Source organism: Chlorocebus sabaeus, chromosome 6 (assembly GCF_047675955.1).
Source record: "Chlorocebus sabaeus isolate Y175 chromosome 6, mChlSab1.0.hap1, whole genome shotgun sequence".
Classification (NCBI taxonomy): domain Eukaryota; kingdom Metazoa; phylum Chordata; class Mammalia; order Primates; family Cercopithecidae; genus Chlorocebus; species Chlorocebus sabaeus.
Window position 1 is genome coordinate 41,937,371 of NC_132909.1, and position 19,223 is coordinate 41,956,593.

At 40.8% G+C, this 19,223-nt stretch overlaps 1 protein-coding gene and 1 pseudogene across 1 annotated transcript in view; both read left to right on the forward strand.

Moving 5' to 3' along the window:
* Nucleotides 1-19,223, forward strand: part of LOC103234270 (uncharacterized) — a 34,327-nt gene that overhangs the window by 8,612 nt on the left and 6,492 nt on the right. Inside the window, exons 2-3 of the mRNA XM_037995101.2 lie at nt 5,031-5,157; nt 6,260-6,355. Coding sequence (XP_037851029.2) covers nt 5,031-5,157; nt 6,260-6,355 — 223 coding nt within the window. The remainder of the gene's footprint in view (nt 1-5,030; nt 5,158-6,259; nt 6,356-19,223) is intronic.
* On the forward strand, nt 8,654-12,821 carry LOC103234269 (hsc70-interacting protein-like; annotated as a pseudogene).

Genomic DNA, 19,223 nt, shown 5'->3' on the forward strand with positions numbered 1-19,223 from the left:
AGAAAAAAAAAAAAAGAGATGAGGTTTCACCATATTGGCCAGGCTCTGGTCTCAAACTCCTGACCTCATGATCCACCCATCTCGGCCTCCCAAAGTGCTGGGATTACAGGCATGAGCCACCATTCCTGGCCTCTGGGACTCATATCATCAGACTTAAAACTGACTTAGAGACCATGGGGCCCAGAAACCCAATCAGAGTAACATGTGTGGATTGAATAGACATGTAGACATGATAATTTTTAATTTCCTTTTTTCTCCTCTTGCTAAAAAGTCACAAGTGTGCAAGTAACACCCGCTGCTACTCCACCCATCCAGAACCTAAATCTGCAGCTCCAATTTCTGAATCTAGATCTTGAGGCTTGGAAAAAATGAAAACTTTGCCCAGTATGGTGGCTTACTCCTGTAATCCCAGCACTTTGGGAGGCCAAGGTGGGCAGATCACCTGAGGTTGGGAGTTCGAGACCAGCCTTACCAACATGGAGAAACCCTGTCTCTACTAAAAATACAAAAAATTAGCCACGCATGGTGGTGAATGCCTGTAATCCCAGCTACTCGGGAGGCTGAGGCAGGAGAATTGCCTGAACCTGGGAGGAGGAGATTGCAGTGAGCTGAGATTGCACCACTGCACTCCAGCCTGGGCAACAAGAGCAAAACTCCATCTCAAAAAGAAAAAGAAAAGAAAAGAAGAAAAGGATTTGCATTTCTTATATAAAAAGTGTTTTGTTGTTGTTGTTTGTTTGTTTTTGTTTTTGTTTTTTTTGAGGCAGAGTTTCACTCTTGTTGTCCAGGCTGGAGTGCAATGGCACCAACTCGGCTCACCGCAACCTCCACCTCCCAGGTTCAGGTGATTCTCCTGCCTCAGCCTCTCAGTAGCTGGGATTACAGGCATGCACCACCACGCCCGGCTAATAATACTTTTCTTCATAAGTCTCAGAGAGACATTAAAATAAGGCCACAATTACGTCTTTTTTCTTTGAGCTATGTATTTACCTCTGGAAACTGCTTGCTATTGCCACAAGTAGCTATAAATTGAACTACTAATGCCACACTGGACACTATAACCCACACCCTATAGCCGAACAATGTATATCCAATCAATAATCAATTTATTTTTGTAAAAAAAAAAAAACTTTGACAGACAACTTTGTATCAATCCACTTTATGTGTCTCTCTTTTTGCCTTTACAAATCCACTTGTAACTGCTGCTAATCAAAGTATATGTTCCAGGCAACTTGAATCTTTGCTCCCAGGTTACAATCCTCAAGTTTGGCCCAAATAAATTGTATACTTATATTCATGTTTTCTCAGCTATTTCCTTTTAGGTAAGCATCATTTGGAATGTGCCAGAGCAGCCTCTGAGGGGATCTCTCCTTTGATTGTACTTTGCTTTCTGTAACACCTAAGGATGCAGAGTTAGGTTGATCCCACTTAGAATCTGCACATAAGATCTGGCTTCTGCCTGGGATTACAAGACAGGGCCAGACTTTGAATTGGGAATGTACTGAAAACCAATAGAAGGCATTTTCTGCATTGTGAGATGTCAGCATAGACATCCTACAGCTCCCTTTGAGACTGTGGCTCTTTGAGCTTTTTAGATTTTGTCCAATAAGATCTTGTAGCAGGTCTGCCACAGTTATGTGAGAGGATCCAGATGTAAATAGAATCTGATGGCAAATTCTGTAAATATAAATAAACATCTTAAGAGTGAGAGATCAAGACCACAAAGTAGCCAGAGCCATGACCACAACTATACCTGCCTATAAAATTTTATGTACAATATTCTTGTCCTTCCTCCTACCCAAAAGCTAGTTAATCAGAACAAGTAATTCTGGAGCTCAACCAGGGCAGTTCCATTTTCTATTTAGAATTATTATGACTCTCTCTAGCCTGGCTTATTATTGGACCCTCAGCCCAGGGTCACTGGGAACCCTCTCACAATTTCGTAGGCATTTTTTGAGACATTTGAGGATGTCCAGAGCAGAATTGTATCAGGCTGACAAGAGTGGTTAATTCTGCTTTTGTCTCATTGTAAGAGAAATGAGTCATCCTGTGTTTGTCCTTCCCTTATACAAGGGATGTTTTTTGTTGGTACCCAGATGAGAGTTTCTCCAGTTTTCTGGTACTTAGGTAAAAACAAGGAGGAGATCTGGAGACTCAAGCAGATAAACTGATTGCTGTAATTTTATATGGCCATTAGAAAAATAGATGAAGCAGTCATGGTTTCTACAATCCAGGAACTCTTAGTCTAGACTAGCAACTGAAAAAATGGTTGTATTAATTATCATTTGGTTGGTACAGCAAATAGATGTGTGAAAAAATCGTGAGCTTCATTTGGGCCACTTTCTTTATATTGTTGTGGCTTCTGATGTCATCACCTGAAGGGATATTTATGGACAGAAGCATTATTATTTTTTGATTTCTTTTACCTTGATAAGAATACATATTTATCTTCTAATAATATTACCCTAGAAAACTTTAAGAGATTTGTTTAAATTGCTTATTAGTATATGTTATAAAATTGACAGGGCAGTGGCTAGAAAAGATTAAAATTACACAAACACTGGGATTTAAGTTTCTCTTAGGTAAGCTTAGGAAAAACAGAAGTTGAAATACCCCAGTGGCATAGAGAACAGAATTCTACAGAGGGTCTCTCCCTTCCCCAGTTCTGTTCAGATTCACCCTTTTTGAGGACCTTGTTTAGATCTCACCCAGCCCTGGAGTCTTGCCTCACAGAATTGATCAGAAGAGATCAGGGTTTTGGTTGGTGAATTCTGCTGCCTTTCTAGAGCTGGTGCTCCCAATTTCCAGAAACCCAAAAGCAGATAAATCAGAAAAATAACGTATGTATTTTAGGGTCGTAATTTCTTAATTTTTCATTAAAACCAAGGTTGCAGAAACATTCCATTTAGCAACTTGTTTTCTATTCCTGCAGATTCAGTAGTTGCTCCACAAGTCACAAAAAAGTAAAAATAAACCCAGTAAAAATTCCTTGAAACTACATTAAACTTTTTCTGTAATCCTCTCATCTGTCTATATTAGGCTTTTATTCTACACTTTTTTTTTTTTTTTTTGAGACATAGTGTCGCACTGTTGCCCAGGCTGGAGTGCAATGGCATGATCTTGGCTCACTGCAACCTCCACCTCCCAGGTTCAAACAATTCTCCTGCCTCAGCCTCCTGAGTATCTGGGATTACAGGCACCCACCACCATGCCTAGCTAATTTTTGTATTTTTAGTAGAGATGGGGCTTCACCATGTTGGCCAGGCTGGTCTCAAACTCCTGACCTCCTGATCTGCCCTCCTCGGCCTCCCAAAGTGCTGGGATTATAGGCGTGAACCACCATGCCTGGCTTTTCTACACATTTTTTAAAAAACTAATGACAGAGAAACAGTAGAAGAGATATAAATGCTGGGCTCTTTATCTAAATCCTGGTAATTAGTAAACACTTAGTACCAACTCCCATGATGTTACAAGAATTATATAATATTTTATTCCCAGCACAGTGCTCTGTAACATACTTTTTTTTTTTTTTTTTTTTTTTGAGACAGGGTCTTTCTCTGTCACCCAGGCCAGAGTGCAGTGACACAATCTCAGCTCACTACAACCTCCTCTTCCTGGGTTCAAGCGATTCTCCCACTTCAGCCTCCTGAGTAACTGGGATTACAGGCACATGCCACCACGCCTGGCTAATTTTTGTATTTTTAGTAGAGATGAGGTTTCACCATGTTGTCCAGGTTGACCTTGCACTCCTGATCTCAAGTTATCCACCTGCCTTGACATCCCAAAGTACTAGGATTACAGGCATAAGCCACCGCACCCAGCCTGTAACATACTGTTGAGGGCACATAGTACCTGCTTAATAAACCTTGCATTAGTACACGTTGTTTTGCAAATGCAGACTTACTCAGACATTGCTGCCTCTGTTTCCTTTGTAAACTTTAAAGAGCCAGGAAAGAATATGAAACTTTAGGATGAAGATGGGTTGTCTTTATTTGTACCAGAAATACTTGTGTTGTGACAAGAGTGCTGAGTGTAAGGGACTCTGCTGTGCCTGCTTTCTCTAACTAATGCTAATCATGAGCCCAGGGGGAGCAACATTAGCATTGACAGGGGACATGTTTAAAACATTTATCCATGGATCCTTTCCAAACCTGCAGAATCCCATTACATAGAGTGGGTCCAAAATTACTAAGTGAATTTTAAGCTCACTAAAGCTTGAGAGGCAGTGCTTAGCTAAGTGGTTGTCAGCCTAGTCTTCTCATTAGGATTACACAGCCAGTTTGCAGAAATCTCTGCACTTGTCCCCTCCCCACAGGTTCTGTTTATTGCTCCGGGTGGCCACATCCATATTGTTTGTTTTGAGATGGAATCTCACTCTGTCTCCCAGGCTGGAGTGTAGTGGCTTGATCTCGGTTTACTGCACCATCTGCCTCCCAGGTTCAAGTGATTCTCCTTGAGTCAGCCTCCCAAGTAGCTGGGATTACAGGCGCCCGCCACTGTGCCTGACTAATTTTTGTATTTTTTTTTTTTTGGAGATGGAGTCTCACTCTGTCGCCAGGCTGGAGTGCAGTTGTTAGGAATTCAAAAACTGAGACTTTATTCCAGATCTTCTGAAAAAATAATCTCCACTAACAAGATCTCCAGTTTATTTTACAGACTAAAATTTGAGAAGCACTTTCTAACTCAACATTTCTTTTCCATCTGAAAAATATACACAAGTCATTCTGTATGATGTATATATAGCTATAAAAAATGTACATGTTTGTGTCCATGCCCTTAAGTTTATGCTTTATGATTCAGAAAAGTAACATATATACGCTGATGTTGTGGATCTTATACTACTGTCTTTTCTCAGAGTTAGAGAATACATTAGAGAATATTTCTGGGTTGAAAATTATTTTATTGGATAATTTCAGTCACTCCTATAAGTCAGAACCAGTTCTCTTTACTCTCTCATTTCACCTTGAGTCAAATTAAAAATTCTGTCCATAACCACTTGGTAAATATGTATGTGTGTATGTGTTTTTCAGGGACTATTGACATTTATGGATGTGGCTGTAGAATTCTCTCTGGAGGAGTGGCAGTGCCTGGACACAGCACAGCAGAATTTATATAGGAATGTCATGTTAGAGAACTACAGAAACCTGGTATTCCTGGGTGAGGATAAGTTTTTTTTTTTTAATTTTTATTATTATTATTATTATTATTTTTTGACACAGAATTTTACTCTGTTGCCCAGGCGCGCACTGTAACGTTTGCCTCCAGGGTTCAAGTGATTCTCCTGCCTCAGCCTCCTGAGTAGCTGGGACTACAGGCGTGGGCCACCATATCCGGTTAATTTTTGTATTTTTAGTAGAGACAGGGTTTTACCATGTTAGTCAGGCTGGTCTCGAACTCCTGACCTCAGGATCCGCCTGCCTCAGCCTCCCAAAGTGCTGGGATTACAGGCGTGAGCCGCTGCGCCCTGCGGGTGAGGATAACTTTAATACACAATTCCTGATATACTCTAAAGGTTTCATTTCTGTTTTTGTCGCATTTTTTTTGACAATTTATGCTGTACATAAATGAGTTTCAGATACCTGTTTTTAAGAAAATGTAGGATTTATCTGTGTAGATGTTTCACCCTGACCTGAACTTTCCATCTTTCTGAGCTGATCTGTATCCTTCACTCTAGTGGTAATTCCAGAAATTTAGTGGTATAAAATATTGTTGCCCACACCTTAAAATCTAATTGCCACCACCAGTTTTTGATTCAGTAGCACTGAGTAGTAAAATTAAGAACATACAAATTGAAAATATTTTCTTAATATTTAGAAATTTTGTTATAAGTTAGTATTTTGTGATTAATTTACTAGAATATTCTATCACATTCTCTTTAAAATATTTTTTTCTGAGATGGAGTCTTGTTCTGTCACTCAGACTGGATGCAGTGTGCAATCTCAGCTCACTGCAACCTTTGCCTCCTGGGTTCTAGCTCTTCTCCTGTCTCAGCCTCCTGGCAGCTAGGACTACAGGCGTGCTGCACCACCACATCCAGCTAATTTCTGTATTTTCAGTAGAGACAGGGTTTTGACATTGTTGATCAGTCTGGTCTCAAACTCCTGACCTCAGGTGATCTACCCACCTTGGCCTCTCAGAGTGCTGGCATTACCGGCATGAGCCACCGTGCCTGGCCTACATTCTCTTTACTGAGAAAATTACTAGGTTGGTAATTGGAGAATATGAGCAAGATTCATGTTATTTATTTTTAATAAAACAGGTATTGCTGTGTCTAATTTAGACCTGATCACCTGTCTGGAGCAAGGAAAAGAGCCCTGGAATATGAAGAGACACGAGATGGTAGCCAAACCCCCAGGTAGGTGAGAGCGATTATAACAGACGACACAGATGAGAGGTCCAAAGGTGAAAAAGAAAGCCAGTCCTTAAAATGTGACTTGGAAATCTGTGTTCCAAAGGAAATAGTTTCTAGGCAGCTTTTTTTTTTTTTTTTTTTTTTACTTCAACATAGGGGCATCTTCTGTCTTATGCTGATTCTTTAAAAATTCCCTTCAGTGATCTTCCTTCAAGTTTACAGTGAGCTAAAGTCCTCTTCATGGCATATAAGAGATTGTACAATCTGACTTTTTTTTTCCATTGTTTTTGGAGACTCAGAAATGTCTGCATAATTTTGAGAAACTCTGTGTTACACTATTTTGTAAGTTCTCTTTTTGCATCATGTCTGAAATGTGTAAGAGTTGTGGTTTCTGTTCCATTTTTTTTGTTTGTTTATTTTTCTGCACATTTCATCCTGTTTGTATTACTACAGGCTTGAAATATAGTTTGAAATTAAGAAGTGTGATGTTCTGCTTTGTTTTTATTCCTCATGATTGCTTTGACTATTCAAAGTTTCTTGTAGTTTTGGCTGGGTGCAGTGGCTCACAGCTATAATCCTATCACTTTGGGAGGCTGAGGCAGAAGGATCCCTTGAGCCTAGGAGTTGGATACCAACCTGGGCAACATAAGGAGACCCTGTCTCTTAAAAAGATTTATTGGGCTGGGCATGGTGGCTCATGCCTGTAACCCAGCACTTTGGGAGGCCGAGGTGGGTGGATCACCTGAGGTCAGGAGTTCAAGACCAACCTGACCAACATGGTGAAACCTCGTCTCTACTAAGAATACAAAAAATTAGCCAGGCGTGGTGGTGCATGCCTGTAATCCCAGTCACTCTGGAGGCTGAGGGAGGAGAATCACTTGAACCGGGGAGGCAGAGGTTGCTGCAAGCTGAGATTGTGCCACTGTACTCCAGCCTCAGCAATAAGAGTGAAACTTCATCTCAAGAAAAAAAAAAAAGGGTTTATTTTAGTTTCATGTAAATTTAGGGATTGTATTTTCAATTACTGTGAAAAAATGCCACTGGAATTTTGGTAGGGAGTTTCTTGAATCTATAGATCACTTTGGATAATATGGTACTTTAACAATATTTATTCTTTAAATCCATAGATATTAAATATTTTAAAGCTTACTTGAATCTTTTCTAATTTCTTCATTGAAATCTTATATCTTTAATTGTAAAGATTTTTTTTCACTTTCTTGGGTCAATTTGTTCTCAGAAATACATTGTTTTAATGCTATTGTAAATAATATTGTTTTCTTTATTTTAGACAATTTAGATTTATGAAACCATAACTTGTATGTTGATTTTATATTTGGTAATTTACTGAGTGTATTTATTAATTTAGATAGGTTTTAATGTACTGTTTATATATTTTTATATATAAGATTTTATGATCTACAAACAGAAACATTTTACTTAGTTGTCTTCAATTTCAATGGGTTTTTTATTTTTTGACTAATTCTTCTGCCACATACTTTCAGTGTTATGTTAAAAGAGAAGCATTAACAAGTGGGCACAATATAGTTTGGCATTGGTGTCTGTGAATTTGAAAATGCAAATACCTCTTCAAGTTTTTATAAACTGATTTCAGGAGGTAAAGTTTTTTTGTTTTTGTTTTTCCGAGACTAAGTCTGGCTCTGTCACCAGGCTGTAGTGCAGTCGCGTGATCTCGGCTCACTGCAACCTCCACCTCCTGGGTTCAAGCGATTCTGGTGCCTCAGCCTCCCGAGTAGCTGGGATTACAGACGCATGCCACCATGCCCAGCTAATTTTTAGTAGAGATGAGGTTTCACTATGTTGGTCAGGCTGGTCTCGAACTCCTGACCCTGTGATCCACCCTCCTCAGCTTCCCAACTTGCTAGGATTATAGGCATGAGCCATTTTGCCCAGCCAAGATCCTCTTTTTTGGGTGCCAGGGTTCTGGGATGCCCCCTGGGTTTGTGGAGAGGGGTAGTAGCTTGGTCTCAAGCCTGCAGTTTCTGTACTAGGGTCCATCTTTAGTTGGCTGGTTACAAGGGGCTTAGATAGTTGTAATTCCTATTTTATTTTATCTTGTTTTATTTTATTTTTCTTTTGAGATGGGGTCTTGCTCTTGTTGCCCTGACTGGAGTGCAGTGGTGTGATCTCAGCTAACTGAAACCACTGCTTCCCGGGTTCAAGCGATTCTCCTGCCTCAGCCTTCCGAGTAGCTGGGATTACATGCATGTGTCATCAGGCCTGGCTAATTTTGTATTTTTAGTAGAGACAGGGTTTCACCATGTTGATCAGGCTTGAACTCTTTTTTTTTTTTTTTTTTTTTTTTTTTTTTTTTTTTTTTGAGACGGAGTCTCGCTCTGTCGCCCAGGCTGGAGTGCAGTGGCGCAATCTCGGCTCACTGCAAGCTCCGCCTCCCGGGTTCACGCCATTCTCCTACCTCAGCCTCCCGAGTAGCTGGGACTACAGGCACCCGCCACTGCGCCCGGCTAATTTTTTTCTATTTTTTAGTAGAGACGGGGTTTCACCATGTTAGCCAGGATGGTCTCGATCTCCTGACCTCGTGATCCGCCCGTCTCGGCCTCCCAAAGTGCTAGGATTACAGGCTTGAGCCACCGCGCCCGGCATGGCTTGAACTCTTGACCTCAGGTGATCTGTCCACCTTGTCCTCTCAAAGTGCTGGGATTACAGGCATGAGCCATTGCACCCAGCTTCCCATTTTGTTTTTAAACAGACTGAATATCCTTCAGAATTTTGCTCTGTAGGGCAGACACTAGGGCACGTTTCTACATTCAGGTCTGCATATGGTTGGGCCTTATATCAAAATGTGGGTGAGTATGGCTTTCACTGAGTACCAAAGAGGATTTCTACAGGTCATTGTTTAGGTTTCTCTGTAGGCAGAACTGGCCATGAACTGTGGCCCATGGAGCTGGAACTGAGTCATTGAACTGTTTCAGGGACCACAGTGAAGGCCAAAGTCTGCTGCAGGCCTGCCTGTATGGCTATAAATCGATGTCTTACTCCAGGCCTCTGAAAGAACAGGACCTCTCCCATACTGTGCCTGGGAGTAGTTTGGGATGATTACAGAGGAAGTTCAGAATTCTCAGTGGGGGCTGGGTGTGGTGGCACACGCCTGTAATCCCAGAACTTTGGGAGGCCAAGTGGGCAGATCACCTGAGATCAGGAGTTCAAGACCAGCCTGGCCAACATGGCAAAACCTGTCTCTACAAAAATACAAAAATTAGCTGGGCATGGTGGTGCATGCCTATAGTCCCAGCTACTCGGGAGGCTGAGACAGGAGAATGTTGAACCCAGGAGGTGGAAGTTTCAGTGAGCTGAGGTCATGCCACTGCACTCCAGTGTGGGCGACCCACACCACAGTGAGATTTTGTCTCAAAAAAAAAAAGAACGCATATATACATATATGAATTCTCAGTGGAACCAAGTTGAGGAGTGGGCTGTTTTCTTACCTGTAGCCAAGAACAGGGGTCCTGTAGTTTGCCACCTGAATGAGGGCCTGGCTTCTGAAAAGAATATTCCTTAATTTGGGGCTTTAGCAGAGTTTCACTTCTCCCTCCCTGGATCTCAAAGCTCTCTTAAAGGCACTTATTTTGGAGATCGGGGCTTTCTACATAACCCAGGCTGGTCTTGAAATCCTAGCCTGAAATGATTTTTCAACCGTGATGTACCATGTAACTCTCATTACAGGTGTGAGCCATAATGCGTGGCTCGCTCATAAAGGCATTTATGTCAGGAATGGCTGACACCTGTGGTCTCAGCTACTTGGGAAATTAAAGGGGTAGGATTATTTCAGCCTGAGAGTTTGAGGCTAAGTGAGCCATAATTGTGCCACTGTTCTCCAGCTTGGGTGATAGAGTGAGATCTTGTCTGAAAAAGAAGCTATACATTTCAGCCATGTTAAGTATATTCACATTGCTATGCAAAAGACTTCTAGAAATTTCACATCTTGTTAAACTAAAACTCAAATACACATTAAGTAACAATAACTTATGTTACCCTCTCTCCACCCCTTGACAAATACCCTTCCACTTTCTGTTTTTATGAGGGTAACTACGTAAGGCATCTCATATAAGTGGAATTATACAGTATCCATCATTTTGCATCTGGCTTATTTCAGGTGACATAATACTCTCAAAGTTTGTCTTAAAATATGAACAGATTGGCTGGGCACCGTGGCTCCCGCCTATAATCCCAGCACTTTGGGAGGCCGAGGCAGGCGGATCACCTGAGGTTAGGAGTTCGAGACCAGCCTGGCCAACATGGTGAAACCCTGCCTCTACTAAAAATACAAAAATTAGCTGGGTGTTGTAGCACATGCTGTAATCCCAGCTACTCAGGAGGATGAGGCAGGAGAATCCCTTAGAACCTGGGAGGTAGAGGTTACAGTGAGCCGAGATTGCACCACTGCACTCTAGGCTGGGCAACAGAGCGAGGCTCTGCGTCAAAAAGCAAAATAAAAAAGTGACAAGATTTTGTAAGAAGTCTTTTAAGACTGAATAGCCCCTTCTGCACGGTCACGCCGAGCCAGTGCCTGAACCTGGAACTGGACCGCAGTCCCCCAACTTCGCCCACCACCTCCCTACCATGGACCCCTGCAAAGCGAACGAGCTTCAGGCCTTTGTGAAAACATGTAAGCAGGATCCGAGCGTTCTTCACACTGAGGAAATGCACTTCCTGAGGGAATGGGTAGAGAGCATGGGGGGTAAAGTACCACCTGCTACTCAGAAAGCTAAATCAGAAGAAAATACCAAGGAAGAAAAATCTGATAGTAAGAAGGTGGAGGAAGACTTAAAGGCAGACAAACCATCAAGTGAGGAAAGTAATCTAGAAATTGATAAAGAAGGTGTGATTGAACCAGACACTGATGCCCCTTAAGAAATGGGAGATGAGGCCGGGCGCGGTGGCTCAAGCCTGTAATCCCAGCACTTTGGGAGGTCGAGATGGGCGGATCACGAGGTCAGGAGATCGAGACCATCCTGGCTAACACGTTGAAACCCCGTCTCTACTAAAAAAAAACACAAAAAAACTAGCCGGGCGAGGTGGCGAGAGTCTGTAGTCCCAGCTACTCCGGAGGCTGAGGCAGGAGAATGGCGTAAACCTGGGAGGCGGAGCTTGCAGTGAGCTGAGATCCGGCCACTGCACTCCAGCCTGGGCTACAGAGCCAGACTCCGTCTCAAAAAAAAAAAAAAAAAGAAAGAAAGAAATGGGAGATGAAAATGCAGAGATAACAGAGGGGATAATAGATCAGGCAAATGATGAGAAAGTGGCTGCTATTGAAGCCCTAAATGATGGTGAGCTCCAGAAAGCCATTGACTTATTCACAGGTGCCATCAAGCTGAATATCCTCACTTGGCCATTTTGCATGCCAAGAGGGCCAGCGTCTTTGTCAAGTTACAGAAGCCAAATGCTGTCATTCGAAACTGACAGAGCCATTGAAATAAATCCTGATTCAGCTCAGCCTTACAAGTGGCGAGGGAAAGCACACTCATCTTCTAGGCCACTGGGAAGAAACAGCTCATGATCTTGCCCTTGCCTGTGAATTGAATTATGATGAAGATGCTAGTGCAATGCTGAAAGAAGTTCAACCTAGGGCACAGAAAATTGCAGAACATCAGAGAAAATATGAGCGAAAACGTGAAGAGCGAGAGATCAAAGAAAGAGTAGAACAAGTTAAGAAGGCTTGAGAAGAGCATGAGAGATCCCAGAGGGAGGAAGAAGCCAGATGACAGTGAGGAGCTCAGTGTGGCTCTTTTCCAGGTGGCTTTCCTTGGGGAATGCCTGGTAGTTTTTCCCAGAGGAATGCCTGGAATGGGAGGGAGCATGCCTGGAATGGCCGGAATGAAATTCTTAGTGATCCAGAGGTTCTTGCAGCCATGCAGGATCCAGAAGTTATGGTGGCCTTCCAGGATGTGGCTCAGAACCCAGCAAATATGTCAAAATACCAGAGCAACACAAAGGTTATGAATCTTACCATTAAATTGTCAGCCATATTTGGAGGTTAAGCGTAATGCCTGTCAGTCCTCTGGGCCCAAGCCAAGCCATCGCATCCCCTGTGACTTGCACGTATATGCCCAGATGGCCTGAAGTAACTGAAGAATCACAAAAGAAGTGAAAATGGCCAGTCCTTGCCTTAAATGATGACATTACCTTGTGAAAGTCCTTTTCCTGGCTCAAAAAGCTCCCCTACTGAGCACCTTGTGACCCCTACTCCTGCCCACCACAGAACAACCCCCCTTTGACTGTAATTTTCCTTTACCTACCCAAATCCTATAAAATGGCCCACCGTTATCTCCCTTCGCTGACTCTTTTCGGACTCAGCCCACCTGCACCCAGGTGGTTAAAAAGCTTTATTGCTCACACAAAGCCTGTTTGGTGGTCTCCTCACACAGACGCGCATGACGATGCCCTTCTGATAAATAAAGCCCTTGCTGAAGGAAAAGCAACATAGATCACCTTATGGATGTCGCAGTAATACAAACCAATGTACCTCTGACTGTCTCATCAAGAGAGCTGGGGTGCTTTGAAGATAATCCCTACCCCTCTCCCCCAAATGCAGCTGAAACATTTTATAGTGGTTTGCCATTAGGGTATTCATTCAGATAATGTTTTCCTACTAGGAATTACAAACTTTAAACACTTTAAATCCTAAAAATATTTAAAATAAATTTAAAGGATCTGTTAATTCTTATATTTTTCTTTACTAACCATTTTGGATTTTTTTTTCTTTGAATTACTGGGCAGGGAAGATACTTATGTATGGAAGATTATTGCTCCAGTTTGAGTGAAATAAATATTAGTGTGAGGCAAACATTAAAAAAAGACTGAATAATATTCCATTGTATGTTTACGTTACATTTTTTGAAGTATTTATAAATTAAGGAACATCTGGGTTTCTTCAGCCTTTTGGCTTTTGTGAATACTGATACAATAAACATAAATGTTCAAATGTCTTACAGGTCCTGTGTTGCATATTTTGAATATAGATTCATAAATAAAATTGCTGTATTTGCTGATAATTCCATTTTTAATTACTTGAGAAACATTTATAACTGTTTTTTGTTTGTTTTTTTTTTTTGAGACAGAGTCTTGCTCTGTCGCCCAAGCTGGAGTGCAGTGGCACGATCTCGGCTCACTGCAAGCTCTGCCTCCCGGGTTCAAGTGATTCTCCTGCCTCAGCCTCCCAAGTAGCTGGGATTACAGGTATACACCATCACGCCCGTCTAATTTTTGTATTTTTAGTAGAGATGGGGTTTCACCATGTTGGTCAGGCTGGTCTTGAACTCTCAACCTTGAGATCTGCCTGCCTCGGCCTCCCAAAGTGCTGGGATTACAGGTCTGAGCCTCCATGCCTGGCCGACATTTATAACATTTTAAAACAATGGCTGCATCTTTGTTTTATACCAACAATCAACAGGGGTTTTATTTTCATTGCATTATCAACAGATTTGGTGTTTTTCATAAATTTACAGTGGCCATTTAGTGGGTGTGAGGTGATTTTATTTTTCATTTTTCTGTGTTTCTCTACAAATTATTAATTTTGTTTTTCTTTTCAAATGCTTTTTCCCATTTGGGTAATTTTTTAAATGAAAATTCAGTTCAATTATTTTTTCATTAATAAATCAAGTTATTCAGCTTTATTGTTCAGTTTTAAGTTGTTTATATATTTTGAATATTAACTCATCACTCGTCTCTTGTGATTTGCAAATATTTTCACCCATTTTCTAGGAGGCATTGTCTATTGAATTTTTGTTTTGATGTGCCGAAATTTTGAAGTATAGTGCAGTTAAATCTTAATGGTTATAGTTGTTGCAGTTGCTCATGCATTTAGTGTCGTATCTAAAAAAAAAAATAGCCGGGTGCGGTGGCTCACGCCTGTAATCCCAGCACTTTGGGAGGCCGAGGCGGGCGGATCACAAGGTCAGGAGATCGAGACCACGGTGAAACCCCATCTCTACTAAAACATACAAAAAATTAGCCAGGTGCTGTGGCGGGCACCTGTAATCCCAGCTAGTCCGGACGCTGAGGCAGGAGAATGGCATGAACCCGGGAGACAGAGCTTGCAGTGAGCCGAGATCGCGTCACTGCACTCCAGCCTGGGGGACAGAGCGAGACTCCGTCTCAAAAAATAAATAAAAAATAAAAAAATAAAAAAATAAATAAAAAAAATAGTGCCAAGACCAATGACATGCCTTTTTCCTATATTTTTTCTAAGAGATGTTAGTTATCTTTTCATGTCTAAGTGTTTAGTTAAACCATTTTTTTTGTATTTGGTGCAAGGAAATGATCCAACTTTATTTCTTCAGTGTCGATATCCAGTTTTCGACATTATTTTTTGAAGAGAGTATCTTTGCTCTGTTGTATGCTCATGGCAACTTAGTGAAAGATTATTTAATCTTATACAGGAGAGTTCATTTCTGGGCTCTCTATTCTGTTCTTTCATCTGTTTATTTTTGTGTCAGTACCACATTGTTTTGTTTTTGTAGCTTTTAATATGTTTTGAAATCAGAAACTATAATGCCGCTTTGTTCTTTTTCAGGGGTGTTTATCTATAGTTTATAATCAAATTAAAATATTTTAGGCCAGGTGCGGTGGCTTACGCTTATAATCCCAGCACTTTGGGAGGCCAAGGCGGGCAGATCATGAGGTCAGGTGTTCGAGACCATCCTGATGAACATGGTGAAACCCTGTCTCTACTAAAAAAAAAATTAGAAAATTAGCTGGGCCTGGTGGCGGGCACCTGTAATCCCAGCTATTCAGGAGGTTGAGGCAGGAGAATCACTTGAATCCGGGAAGCAGAGGTTTCAGTGAGCTGAGATCATGCCACTGTACCACTGCACTCTAGCCTGGCAATAGAGTGAGACTCCATTTGGAGGAAAAAAAAAAAAAAATCAAACTGTATTTCTGTAAAAAACTGTGTGATTAGGGTTTTTATAGAGATTATATTAAATTCATTCACCACTGTAGGTCATAGTAATGTCTTTAAAAAATTAAATTTTTGGACCCTGGAGCAAGAATACATTGAAGAGTGATTAGGTGCAGTGGCTCACGCCTGCAATTCCAGCACTTTGGGAGGCTGAGGCGAGCGAATCACAAGGTCAAGAGATCAAGACCATCCCGGCCACCCTGGTGGAACCCCGTTTCTACTAAAAATACAAAAATTAGGTGGGCATGGTGGCACACACCTGTATTCCCAGCTACTCAGGAGGCTGAGGCAGGAGAATCGCTTGAACCCTGGAGGCAGAGGTTGCAGAGAGCTGAGATCACGCTATTGCACTCCAGCCTGGTGAGAGTGAGACTCTATCTCAAAAAAAAAAAAAAAGAATATGTTGAAGAGTGTGTTTTAATTTCATATATTTTTGGATTTGCCAGTTTTACTTTGATTTTTAATTCCTACTTTCAGTTTTGGTCAGAAAACATAGTGTATAATTTTGGTCTTCTTAAATGTATTTGTTGTTATTTTGAGGCAGCATCTTACTCTGTTGCCCAGGCTGTAGTGCAGTGACATGATTTTGGCTTACTGCAACCTCAGCCTGCTGGGCTCAAGTGATCCTTTTACCTCAAATTTTTGAGCTGGGACTACAGACATATACTACTACCCCTGGTTAATTTTTTGATTTATTGGTAGCGACACGGTCTCGCTATGTTGCATAAGCTGGTCCCAAACTTTTTGCCCCATGTGATTCTCCCAAAGTGTTGAGATTATAGGTATGAGCCTCTGCACTCAGCCGGTATTCATAAATTTAATAAGACTTGGTATGCGTCGTAACAGAACACACCAGGAACAAGTAAGAATATTGCATATATTCTCTTGCTTTTGCCTGGAAAGTTTTGTACATATCTGTTAAGCCTAGTTGGTGATATGATATGGTAGGCCTAAGGTTAGAGGATGTCTACTTTCTCTAAACCTCATCCTTCAATATAATCCTCCTGTTTGATGTGGGACCTGATGGGATGTGTTTGGGTTATAGGGGAGCAAATTCCTCATAAATGGCTTGGCACCATCCTTTTGATAATCAAAAAGGCTACACTCTATTGATTCAAATGAGAACTGGTTGGTTAAAAAAAAACCTGGCTTCTTCACCTCACACTTACTCTCTCTCTTACTGTGTGATGTGTCCAGTTATACTTGACCTTCCACCATGATTATAAGCTTACTGGGATGCTTACTCACCAAAAGCAGATGCTGGCACATACTTCCTGTACAGTCTGCTGAACTGTGAGCCAAATAAATCTTTTTTCTTTATAAATTACCTACTCTCAGGTATTCCTCTATATGTAAGATAATTAATACCGTCTACAATGTTGTCTGAGTTTTTTGTTTTCTTATTTATTATTGCAAATGGGGTGTTGGTGTTTACAGTTATTATGTTGCTATGTATTTCTTCACTCTTGTCACTATTTGCTTCATCCATTTTGCAGCTCTGATGTTTTATACATATATACATATGTATAGAGGGATATAATAGTTATAGATTCCTGGTAAATTGACCTATTTTATCATTATATAATATCAGTTTTGTTCTCATGCTAGTACTTGACTAAAAGCATATTATGTCTAATATAATTATAACTGCCTCACCCAATTGTGGTTACTATTTGCATGAAAAATAAATTTTTCTATTATGTTACTTTCAGCCTATTCAATACAATGCTAAAACCAGTCTTTTGTAGGCAGCATATTGTATGCTTTTTTCTAAAGTTACTCAGGCATTTTATTTCTTTTTCTTCTCTATAATTTTATTTATTTATTCATTTATTTTATTTTTTTTCTTTTTGAGAAAGAATCTTACTCCAGGCTGGAGTGCTGTAGCGTGATCTTGGCTCACTGCAACCTCCACCTCCCGGATTCAAGTGATTCTCATGCCTCAGTCTCCCAAGTAGCTGGGATTACAGGCATGTGCCACCATACCCATCTAATTTTTTCTGTTTTCAGTAGAGATGGGGTTTCACTGTGTTGGCCAGGGTAGTGTCAAACTCCTGGTCTCAAGTGATCCACCCACCTTGGCCTCCCAAAATGCTGGGATTACAGGCATGAGCCACCACGCCTGGCCTATTTATTCATTCAGTTTTGAAATAGGATTCACTGTGTCAATCAGGCTGGTTTTCAGTGGCATGATCAAACTCTCATGATCCTCTCATTTCAGCCTCTCAAATAGCTGTATTACAAATATGTGCCATCACACCCAGCAAGTTTTGTTGTATTTTTTTTGTAGAGACAGGGTTTTGAGATGTTGCTCAGGCTGATCTCAAACTCCTGGGATCAAGTGATCAGCCCACTTTGACCTCACAACGTCCTGGGATTATGTTTCTTTCTATCAAGTAGTTTAATTAATTTGTATTTAAAATGGTTACTTTAAAATAGAGTTACTATGATCAGTTTTACTGTTACTGTTATACGTTTCTTGTAGATATGCTTTTTTCTCATTTCTTGTTTTATTGGATTTATTTTTGTTTATTCTGTATAGTGACATGCTTTGGTTATTTTTCCATTTCGTTATTTATACTTTCCATAAATATCTTTGTAATTGTCTTGAGAAATGGAGATTACATAAAACATTTTAGTATGAAAATAATATATTTTATTTTATTTTATTTTATGTTTTTGAGATAGAGTCTCACTCTGTCACCCAGGCTGGAGTGCAATGGCATGATCTTGGCTCACTGCAACCTCCGCCTCCCAGGTTCAAGCAATTCTCCTGCCTCAGCCTCCCAAGTACCTGGGCTTACAGGTACCTGCCACCACACCCAGCTAATTTTTTGTATTTTTAGTAGAGATGGGGTTTTGCCACGTTGGGCAGGCTGGTCTTGAACTCCTGACCTCAGGTGATACACCTGCCTCAGCCTCTCAAAGTACTGGAATTATAGACGTGAGCCACAGCGCCCAGCCAAAACTAAAATGATATATTTTAATCTCATAACAACTTCTATTTAATACAAAAGCTATATCTTTATGTTTTTCAGTAGTTATTGATATTAAAGGTTATTTTATACTATATATCTACTAACAGATTTATATTTTATATTTCATATTCTGTAGAAGTAGTTTAAGGATTTTATGTACCATCATTATGATAGTAAATAATTCTATATGTGTCTGTATATTTACATGTAATAGAGAGCTTTATTTTATACATGGTTTTATGATGCTGGCGAGCATCATTTTAATTTTCAAAATAATGGGCTCATTTTAGTATTTCTCTTTGCTTCTATGTAGAGTCTCACTATGTTGCTCAAGCTAATCTTGAACTCCTATTCTCAAGTGATCTGGCTGCCTTGGCCTTCTGAAACTGTAGGATTCATAGGCCTGAACCACTGTGCATGGACACCATGTAGTACTTTTCATAGGACTGTGCTAGTAGTGATGAACACCCACACCTTTTATTTTGGAGTCTTTATTTTTATCTTGTTTTTAAAGTAAAATAATTTTGGATCAAGTGTTATTGGTTAGAAATTTTTTTTTATTACATCAAAATTTGGAAAGTTCTTAGGTTTTTCTTTTCTTCTTTGAGACTAAGTCTCACTCTGTTGCCCAGGCTGGAGTGCAGTGACGTGATCTCGGCTAACCGCAATCTCCACCTCCCGAGTTCAAGTGATTCTCCTGCCTCAGCTTCCTGGGTAGCTGGGATTACAGGCACGTGCTACCATGCCCAGCTGATTTTTGTTTTTTTGTTTTTTATTTTTGAGATGGAGTCTTGCTGCGTTGCCCAGGCTAGAATGCAGTGGCTTGATCTTGGCTCACTGCCACCTCTACCTCCCGGGTTCAAGCAATTCTCCGGTCTCAGCCTCCCGAATAGCTGGGATTACAGGGGCCTGCCACCACACCTGGCCTTTTTTTTTTTTTTTTGTATTTTTAGTA